This window comes from Talpa occidentalis, unplaced genomic scaffold (assembly GCF_014898055.3).
Source record: "Talpa occidentalis isolate TD23 unplaced genomic scaffold, MPIMG_talOcc4v2.1 talOcc4.16, whole genome shotgun sequence".
In the NCBI taxonomy this organism is placed as follows: domain Eukaryota; kingdom Metazoa; phylum Chordata; class Mammalia; order Eulipotyphla; family Talpidae; genus Talpa; species Talpa occidentalis.
Window position 1 is genome coordinate 27,290,355 of NW_023601653.1, and position 10,772 is coordinate 27,301,126.

Genomic DNA, 10,772 nt, shown 5'->3' on the forward strand with positions numbered 1-10,772 from the left:
CTTTTGGCTAAGTAGTTTACACATTATCTCAGTGCCTCTTCTTCACAACTCTGGAGTTAAGCGCTATTATTGTTGTGCCCATTATTTTATAAATGAGGAAAAAGGACGAGGAGTAGAGCAGCGATAGCCCTGGGCCCTATAGAGGCAGCCTGGACTCCCACTGAGGTTCAGCATTTTGCATTCATCCAAACTCCCACTTGCTTCTTTCAAACTCGTCAGAGGTATTTTATAAATCAATGGCAGTCTCCCTTCTCAACATTTCTGCATTTAAAAAGCATCTCTGGAAAACTAGAAATACCCCTATTCTCAGAAAATACAATAACTATTACCCCCCACCCCCCAGGGAAGAGGTCCTTTGAGATGGAAAAGAAGCAAGTGACTCCTCTGTGCCTGCAGGGGGCGCTCTCTGCAGTGGTAGATGGAACTTGTGGGGTGTGCAGTAAGGGGGTCTAGTCTGGAGTTAGGAAGCAAAGTTGGATTGGTTAATGCTGAATTCAACATCTGTCAACTGAGGACTGGCTAAGGGGGAAAAAGAGGCACATGGAAGAAGCTAAGAGCTGGGGGGTGGGGGTGAGGGTGGGGGTGGGGGCGGGGGGAGAAGAGAGGTGAAGTGGCCATCTTCGGAATGTAAGAGAGAAGTGCAATGACTTGCTCCTCTCCTAGGCTTCACTTCCCACTGAGTTTCTTGGTGGTCGTCTCTTCCTGAGGTTACAGAATAAACAAACCTGGCACACGTTGTAAAATCCTCACTGCGAAGAGCTCCTGGGGCTTCAAGCCTCTCTGGGGTTTTGCTATTTGGTCCAGCTAAGAGGTTTCATGTGTGTTGTTGTTGTCTTGCCCTCAACCATTTAACCCTTTCCTCCCCCCAGAGCAACCTTTCCTTCAAGAAGCCCATCTCCCCTAGAGAGACAGATTGTCCCTTCTTTTATCTTTCTATTTGACAAACAAACCCAAGCCACACGAGGCCTTGAAGATACTCCAGTCTTCCAGTCACCAGTCTAGTTCAAGAAAACTGAGGAGGAGGCCAGAGACCTGGCTGGAAGGCCAGTGCAGCCCCTGGGAACCCCAGATGAATACTTCTTCAGGTTGAGCCAGTCCTGGAAAGTTAAAAAGGGGAAGTACGTAGAGCTAAATTAGCTGAGGGTCTTTTAGGCAAAGAAGCAAATAACTTTGGGTATGCAAATCTTACCCAGATGTCTAGGTCTAGGACAGTCATGGCAGAGGGAAAAGTTGCTGATAACCAGGACAGGTTCTTTCTGGATATTCTACACTTTTAAGTACAAGTGTGAGGTCCACATGAGATTTAAAATGTGTCCAGTTTAATTCAGACAGGAAAAGCAACCCGTGTCCCTCCCTTTAAAGCCGTCTTCAAGAAAACACCCAAATAAATGGGTTCATGTGGTAACTAAATGCAAATGCCTCTTCTTTATTTATTCAAACATATTTTTTTCAGATGAATCAAATTGGGACCAAGTTTGTTCCTATGGAAACATTGTTTTTAATATTACAATAGCAGGATCCTCGCAGATTGTATATACAATACACCACTGCACATTTACAGTATATTTCTTGGGATTACATAAAAAATGAAAGGACTAAGATTGTTTACAAAAATACGTTCAATACCATGAACATGTACCCTCAGCGTTCCCACTTTGCTTTGGACAGGAATGAACTTCTTTTGCACAAAGCACAACAAGATCTTCATCAGAAGAGAAAATGTACTACGACACCACCCAAACAAAAACAAAGTAAGGCAGCAGCACCTAAGCCACTCGCGGTTCCACAAATAAAAGCCCAAACCCGAAAGGCTTTTTTTTTTTTTTTTTTTCATCTGAGCGCACACAAGGTTTTGTTTTGTTTTGTTTTTTGCAAAAACGTCTCCTTCCCTTTCATAAGCCCCTGGGTCTGGGTTCCTAAGTATTAACGTCATGGGACCTAATCTAAAGGATTAGGCGACGGAGGGAGGGTGGGATCTTCCTGCATCGTGGGGAACGTCTCAAGCGCCGGCCCGCGGTTACTTCTCCACCACCTCCTCCACGCAGGGGAGCTTGCGTTCCTCCGAGGAAATACTGTCCACGATGGAAGAAAGGCATCGAAGGCTACTCGAGGCCGATGAATCAATGCTCGCCCCTCCTGAGCGCAGAAAGCACACACACACACATACACACACACACAAACATAGCACCCGAGGAAGAACGAGTCATCTTTGTGCCCCGCGCCAGGTCTCTTAGGCTGCGCGGGAGGACCGGTCCTCGCGCGCCCGGAGCGCACTTCCAGCAGGGCGCATCTGGGCGCTTGCTCCAAGCTCTTGCTCCCCGAGCGAGCAGCCCAGCCCCCTCCCGGGATGGCCCCTTTCTTTTACTTTACCTTCCTTGGCAGTTATCACGAGCCCCCTGGAATGATCCGAAACAGTTGGCCACTGGGAGCTGCAGGTGCGCAGGAAATCCGCGCCCTCAAGCTGGAAGAAAACCAAGGCAGGAGAAGATTAGGAAAGAAACATCGGTTACGGGAGCAGGGATGGGGCGGGGGTGGTGGTGGTGGGGGGAGAATTTGAGGGGTGTCTCCCCTACTTCCTCCGTCCGGGTACACATTTCCTGCCTGTTGCAGGCACCCCGTCTTCACGGGTCACTGGGGGTCCATTAGAGAGGGGGCAGAAGGGGCGGGCGAGGAAGGGGGACGGGAAAGGAGACTCAGCAGCTGGAGGTTAAGGCCCTAAGGAAAGTGTCTGACCAGTTTTTGCATTCCCCTGTCCCGGCAACATCTGGGCTTACATTTTCTTGCTTGGGTCTGTAACTGAAGGGGTCCACCCCCAGCTCCTGCATTTTCTCTTGCTGATCCAGCCGGTGCAGCAAGTCCTGCAGCCGCTCGATGTAGCTGATGGCGCTCCTCAGAATCTCCACCTTGGGCAGTCTCTGGTTGGGGTTGGCCACAGTCCGCCGCTTCAGTGCCTCGAAGGCTTCGTTGATTTTCTTTAGTCGCCTCCTCTCGCGCAAGGTGGCTGCTTTCCTACGGTCGGTGGGGGCAGATTTTCTCTTGCAAGTCTTGCAAGCCCAGATCAGACACTGGCCAGGGCAGTGGGGAGGTTGCAGGCCTGGGGGCGCCAGGACATGTTCCTCTCCGCTGCTGTCGCTCCCAGCTTCTGGGGGCATTTGGTCCTGGCAGGGGGACAAGGTACCATCACTCCCTGGATACAAAGGCGAGCCCTCTGCCACTTCTAACGGCTGCAGGGTAACATTTTCCCCGTCCAAGTAGAAGAAATAGGAGCCAGTTTCAAAAAGGTCCATCATCATGTTCTCCTCCTTGGCCTCTGACTCCGTCTGAACTGGGTAATGGGCTCAAAAAACCCAGAGGAACCACCCAGATGGCATTTAATTAGTGCGGTGACATAAGTCGCCCTAGCTTTATATATAGTAGCTCCTGAAACTCAATCCAACTTTTAGCTGTCATGGAGCATCAGTCTCCCAACGTGATTACAGCCAGTAATCTCTAGAACATCTAGTTTGAAAGAAAACTGAGAAGTGTTACACTCAGGATGATGTGACAACCTATAGGCAGAGCAGGTTAAAACAAAATGCCCAGAATCACATAATTGAAAGAAAGCACTGAATGCTTCCACTTGGGACAGTTTAGGTGCTAACCTGCTTAGAGAAGGACTTCAAAACAACTGGGGATTAACACTGCTCCAATCCCCTCCCCCAGGCTCATCTGAATTCTAAGTATAGCGCCATGATGAAAGATTTCAAAGGCAATAGCCATTGCTCCAAAATAGCCTGGTTAATATTTGCAGAGTGGTTCAGCTCTTTTCTCTCTCCTGCCTGTCAAAAAGATGCTATTCCTGTGATTAAAACCATTACAGTCCTTCAAAGGTTAGACATGACTGTCAGGCTTCAGCCTCAATAGCAGCAGGTAAATCTCTTTCCTCTCTTTTACTAAGGCTGTGAGATGATTTGGGAGCTGGAGGGGGTGGCTGGAGGGCGCTCAGATTTCTTCCCGGGCTCTCTATTTTTTGTGGGAGGAAGGTGGTGGCAACCAAAATCTCAATTCTGTTCCCCTCCATGGTAGAGCAGTAGGACCTTTGAGGTATGAACTAAGGGGTGGGACTGAGCATGGGCATGGCATACATGCAGTAACTTCTCTTTAAAAATAGTTTTAGTGGAAGCAAGACTCACACAGTAGTTACTTGATATTTCAGGATTCAAATGTGGCCCCCACTTGAAGGTGCCTCTGTGATGGCGCCTGTTCTACACTCTGCTCTCACAGCTACCCTTTGCATTCTTCCTATGCATTGACTCCACATAATTTATTTCAGAGGATTTAGATGAGAAAGGTAACAAACAGGGTGCAAGCAAGGAAATAGAATTTGTAATCACAACTATCCCATGATTCCATGCTTGGGGCAGGCAGTACAATACAAGGGTAAAGTGCAGGGATCCTAGATTCCATGAACTCCTTTCAAGTACTAGCTAAGTTCATTTCTATTTTATGTGCAATACATTCCATGTCTTCAAAATCATAGCGGTGGCCTTACAGAATTTTGTTGAGAATTTGGTCAAATGATATCATGCATGTTTACCATAGAGTCTTATAGTAACTGCTTGATGAACATTGGTTATCATTTATGAAAGAAATAAAGCACAACTGTTGGAGTTTTTAAAAATATTTTGTTATTTTATGCATTTCCTAGTTTGTTTTTTTCTTTCTGGCCCTCTATTTCTTTATTTCTCTTTCCTTGCCTTTCATTTCCCTTCCAGAGTTCTAGAAAGACTCTCCCCATCATTAAATGGCCCTAAGGATGGATAGTCAATTTTGGTTTTGACTTTTATAGTTCGTTCCTAAAAAGCTAGATGGAAACATAAGGCCTTATTATTCTATCTCCAGTGACAACAATTACATGTTTAGTATGACTGCTTATGAATAGAGTGAGGACAATGTTAGGAGTCAATGATCAGATAATGAAGGAACTAGCTACATATTTGTGTTAAGTTGATTATCCTATAAGATAATTCTTTATAGTCACCTATTGATCCATAGACTTGGGGGTGTTACATTTTGACATTTGGGGGCTATTTTTATGTTTTTGTTATTGTGCAGTTGAATAATTCCGAGTAAAGTTTGAGAAAGAGTTTTAGGTTTTTGACACAGGAAAAAGGACAGGAAAGCGTAATAAGAAGTTATTTATCTTTTAATGAAATTTCTCCTGTTTCTGCCCATTCCCTGGTTGCTGATATAAGCGGTGAAGACTACAGAGTAGAATCTCCAGCAACTCAGGGTATATGCTAACATCTGTTATGGAAAACTACCTTTCGCTCTTACCCATACTGTCTCTTTGCTACATCTTGTAATGTGAAGCTAATTGACAATGTATTTTAACCAGTGAAGTTATATAGCTTTATTGCCAAGCTTACTAAGATAACAATGATGGAAAGTCATTTATTTAACATATTTTTTGTAACTAACTGCCTGGTAGTGTCCTGGCAGTAAGGATAAGGCTGTGAAAACAATTCCTTTTATCATGGAGTGTGAGTCTATATGATTAAAACATGAAAAACAGCACTAAAATCAAGATGTGGGCATCCTAGAATAAAATCACCTTGAGCCTGTGAGAACTTAGTTAGCCCTAATATCTCAAGTTCTGTTTTTCTTTTAATCTATAGACCTGCTTAATGACAAGATACTCATACTGTCCAAGGTCACGATGAAGATAGAGCTTTTAAAAATGTGAAATCACTTTAAAAATGGTACATACATGATAAGAAAAGTATATCTTTATTATTGGAACTAGGTATAGAAAACATTTTAGTTAAGAAAAATATTCTCTCTAAGGGATTTTATTGCTTGGATAATAGAAATAATGTTTGATTCCATTCTTAGACTCACCACTGAGTTTTAGGGGTACCAGATGGAGATGTGATCATCTAAACATCACAAACTTGCTAAAGATTATGGATGTGCATTCGTTTCCTTTTAATTTTTCTGCATTCGAGTGTTGCCACTGGAGAAAGAGTAAGCTCAAAATGCAGAAAGAGAAGATTGTAAAAAATAATTGAAAAGTTTTGGAGTGCAGATCAAGGGCCATTTTCCAGGCAGTGGTGGATTTTCTTTGTGAGAATTAAGTCTTCACTATTAAATTGTCACTCCTTATACAATTACAAACCCCCTTCCCAACATTTTCTAGAATCCAAGCCAATAAAGGGAATGTTGTTATTCACCTTAGTTTAAACAGCCTTTTCCCTTTTTTCTCTTATTTTTTCTTTGAGGGAGTTACTGGGTAGGAGTTCTAGAAAGGAAGAGAAAAACAGGGAAATGCCCAGCTTGGGAAATAACCGTCCTTTATTAGATTAGGTAATGGGAAAATGCACACTGATTCCAAACAACTAACTAATGAACTCTTGGAACTCAAACTGTTTACAAAATTTGAGATGCCTGTAATTGCAATTACATTATTTCTCAGTAGAACTTACGAGACAGACCCTGACAAGGGTTCAAAACGGGTTTTTGTCAGCAGAAATCTTCCTAGCTTTAAAACAGTTCAAGTGGGTTTTTGGTAAAAGTGAGAATAACTATGTTAAGTATTATTAATAAATCATTTCAGGGACCCAGCGTGCATTCATTACAAAATCTAAAATTAGGTTAGTGATCAAAATAAAATTTTTCAAACAATTTGTCACACATTACTCTTCTTCATGCTTAATCATGTGTGAATGCATTTTATTTCCATTGGCTCCAAAGAGTTTGAATATGTCCAGTTCTTCTTCATGAAGTAGGAGGGAAAGGATTGTAGCTAGATCAGTCGATGGAACGATTTTAGCTATGAGCCTTTGGGAAGGCACAGATGTATTAGAAAGAAAAAAGAACTTTGGAGGAAGACAGAATTAAGTTCTAGAAATTCTAAATGATATGTCCTAGGCTTCTGATGTACAAGAAATCAAATAGCACAAATAATATGTGTACTGCAGACTTGTTATTAGCATAGGATGAAATAGTGTATGTAGAATCTATGATCTGGAATATATACTCAACAAATTAATTTCCCACCTTTCCCTACTTAATTCATAAGCCCTATGAAATTAATTGAAAAACCTAGATTTGGCGAGACAGAGGTTTACAATAAATATAGGTACTTATTTGTGTAAATGGTATAATGGAAGTGAAAATATCAAAACTAGTGACTTTGATAATAGTGTTTCATGCATTTATGCACACGACAAATTTCAGTTTACTGGACATTTGTTTATTATGAGACAGCGACTGATAAACCCTAGAAATTTTGCTGTAGAATTCAGGCTACCTGAAGGAGAGGAAGAGAAGAGAGAGCAAAGGTGGGGAGGGGGACACAATGGACTATCCTGGAGGATTTTTTAAAAAGATTTATGCATACAAGAGCTGGGGTACAGGCCAGAGGTGTAGCGGGTGAGAGGATTCACCAGAGACAGAGTGGGCAGCAGAACAGACAGACTGACTGAAATACACTGCTGAGGGAGCAGGGGGCGAGTCAGGAGAGGTCTATGGGGCCATGTGGGTAGCTCTCTGGCCAGCCAGGGAATCAAACTTGTGCTGCAGTGACTGGTAATATCTTGCTAGTGCTGTCTTTAACCCCTGCACCACCAGAGAGGCCCCTATCATGGAGGATTTTTGGCACCTTGGTGGATATGTTTTAGAACATACTCCTGAAGGGTGTGATCTTATATCTCTGAATCAAACACAATGGAAACCAATAGTGCTTCAATTCAAGAAAACCACACCGATGACTGACTGATCTAGGAACTTTGGAACTTTGAAGAAAAGTTATATGGTTCTGATAGGTACAACAGTGAAGAGTCTGGTTTGGAAACACAAGTTCCTGAGATGCTGAAAAGCATTTCTCAGGAACAAAACTGGACTGGAGTAGTGGTGATAGTATGAAGATGCTCAAGGAAGAAAGAGACATAGAGAAGCTGGTGAAGAGATTTTGGTGGGTTCTACCCAAGGGATTTGACTATATTGTCCTGCAGTTGGGTTTAAAAAAATCATTTTTATTTCTAGCTAAGGAGGTAGACCCTAAGTCCAACTCTAAAATGATTGTACCCTTCAGCAGTGAGAAGAGGCAGAGAAGAGAAAAGGAAGCCGAAAAAAAAGGTGTGGGAGTGGAGCAGAAGGAAAGTTACAAACAGAGCTTAGTCCAGCTTACGGGTAAAAGATGGATCAATTAGCAAGGCCACTGAGAGGTCCTAAAGAATAGAAGGCGAAGGAAGGGCCGGCTGACTGAAAGGAAAATTCAGAAGAGGTAGATAAATGCTTTAAACTTAAGGCAGTTAAATGAGTAACATGAACCGGGCACCTGTAATTTACCTAATCTGCAGACAGTTTGTGCCCAGAGATTCCCGAACATGGTGGTAAAAATAGTTTTGCACTTTGACAGAACATTGGAGTCTCCTCAGAGGACATGGGGGAGGGGCATGAGGCAAATGAAGGAAAAGGAGAGATTATAAAAGTGAGTTTTCTATATCCCCAGAGGGAGGCAGTGAGAAGTTATGCAAAGAAACTGGGTGGACCCAGCTTAGGGAGGACTTTTGTTTCAAGACCTGCTCTGTAACTGCCCTTTTATATCTCAAGTTTTAATAATTTTTTTTTTAAGATTTATTTATGTACATATACAAGAGCTGCGGTACAGGCCAGAGGTGTGGGGGGTAAGAGGATCCACCAGAGACAGAGTGGGGAACAGAACAGGCAGATTGACCAAAGTACACTACTGAGGGGAGCAGAGGACAAGTCAGGAGAGATCTGCTGTGCCGAGTGTGTTGCTCCCTGGCTGGCCAGGAATCGAACTTGTGCTGCATAGGTTGCATCTTAACCCTTGTGCCACCAGGGAGGCCCCTCAAGTTTTAATAATTTGTCAGTGGTTTATATAGCTATATAATTTGGCTTGGAGTTGCCTTTTAAAACAGCATAAAGTATAATGTGCTTAAGGCTAGCAAAGGAAGAACCAGAGAGTTTGTTCTTCAAGAAATAAATATATAGTTTGTTCTTTGCTCTAACCCTGGTCCTTTTCCGTTTGGGACTGGAACTTAGGTCCACAAAATGCTGTGTTCAGTTCATGTACTGGCCACAAAATGCTGCTTAAAGAGGCTGCTATTTATTTCTTAATTTCAAAGTGTAATTTTCAGGGAAAGAGACATGAATGTTCCTTTACCTGAGAAACATTCATACTTTGCTGCTTGAAAAATGAATTCCTTTTTATAATTCCACATTCTCCTCTGATTTTCATTCAGCTTACGAATTAGAGAGTAAAATTTGTGAATGGCTAGAAAATAAGTATTCTTTCCAGGTGAGTGACCAACTGGACGAACGCCCCGGAGGCCCAATCTTCAGCATTAAAACTAGGAATATCCTGAGCAAAATATGGGAGTTGGTTACCCCAATTTGCAGAAAAGCATGATAGTTACTTATAAATATTTATTTATAAATAAGAACAATTAATAAAGTATAGGACATATAAAGTAGAATTTTTCAGTTAAAAATCCTAGAGTGATTACAAATATGGAATTTTATATTAGATGTAAGTTCTATGCCCAGTTTTGTCACTCGTTAATATTTGAATTTGGACAAGCTATAAAACTTTTGTTTAAGTCTCAATTTACTAGCTCATAAAGTAAAAGTCATATTACCTTAGAAGGGTAATTTAAGGAGAAAAACAATGTCAATGAAACACTTAATACACAAAGTCTTGCTCATAGTAAATTCAGTACAAATTAGTATATTAGTTAGCTTTTGTTAAAGAGAAGAAAGTCATCTATCTACATGCTATCACAGAAATTACTCTTTGCTTTTTTTTGGTTATCTACCTAAATTTTATGTTATATGATTTTTAAATTATAAATATAGTACCATATTATGTGTATGTTACCTTTTGCACTTGAAATATTACATAAACATTTTTCCATGAAGCTACATATAAGTGATGTTTGAAATGTCTAAGATATATAAATGATTTTTCAGTGTTGTTTATATCTTTTAAAAACTAAATGAATGGTGATATTCAAATGATCCTAGTTATAGTAGTGTCTGGTGTTACTAGCCTTCTAAATTAAACAGATGTCTCTAGTACAGAAAGGTTAGCCAAGTATTTTGTTACTGCCCTCCAACTGGCTGGTTATGACATATTGTCCAAAATAGTTGGTGCTTTAATGCCTATGTCAGAGGCTACTGTGATAAATAGTCACCACTGTACAAACACATTTATTCCATAAAGTTTTCTACCGGTTTGGGGAAAAAAGTTGTTTAATCAGACATACACACATGTCACATTTCTTTTTTTAGAAGCTCAAATATTTGCTTTCATGTTAGTTAATGATAGAAAGACACCAAAAGTTAGAATATGTTTAAGTTGAATATCATCTGGAGATTTTTAATTGTAGGCAAGAGATCACAGATCACATAAAAATTGATCATGTTTAGCTTTATCTTTCCTGATTTCATGGTCTCGGCTAAATGTGATTGGAAAAGACTTGCTATATAATTTAACACTGTAAGTACAATCTTTTTACTAATTAATTTAAATTGATTTTTTCACTTTCTTGCATTTAACACTAAACTATGATGAGATTTATATAGTCAACATATATTCAAAAATTGGTGCTTCAAGAGTATAGAATAAGATATATAGCATTTGGAATAAAATTATGCAGACTGTATAGTTGATAATGTATATAATATGTAGATACATAATTTTATAAAGTTACAGTCATTATTCAACTCGGGAAAAAATACTTAACAGCCCTGTGTTGAAGTGC

At 41.0% G+C, this 10,772-nt stretch overlaps 1 protein-coding gene across 1 annotated transcript; it reads right to left on the minus strand.

Annotated features, from left to right (window-relative positions):
- Positions 1-1,482: 1,482 nt before the first annotated feature.
- MYF6 (myogenic factor 6) lies at positions 1,483-3,380 on the minus strand. Its single transcript, XM_037515244.1, has 3 exons — positions 2,775-3,380; positions 2,371-2,461; positions 1,483-2,136 (listed from the first exon to the last, which is right to left on the minus strand). Exons 1-3 carry the CDS (start codon positions 3,291-3,293, stop codon positions 2,018-2,020), a joined length of 729 nt encoding a protein of 242 aa, XP_037371141.1. The 5' UTR covers positions 3,294-3,380; the 3' UTR covers positions 1,483-2,017.
- Positions 3,381-10,772: the final 7,392 nt, after the last annotated feature.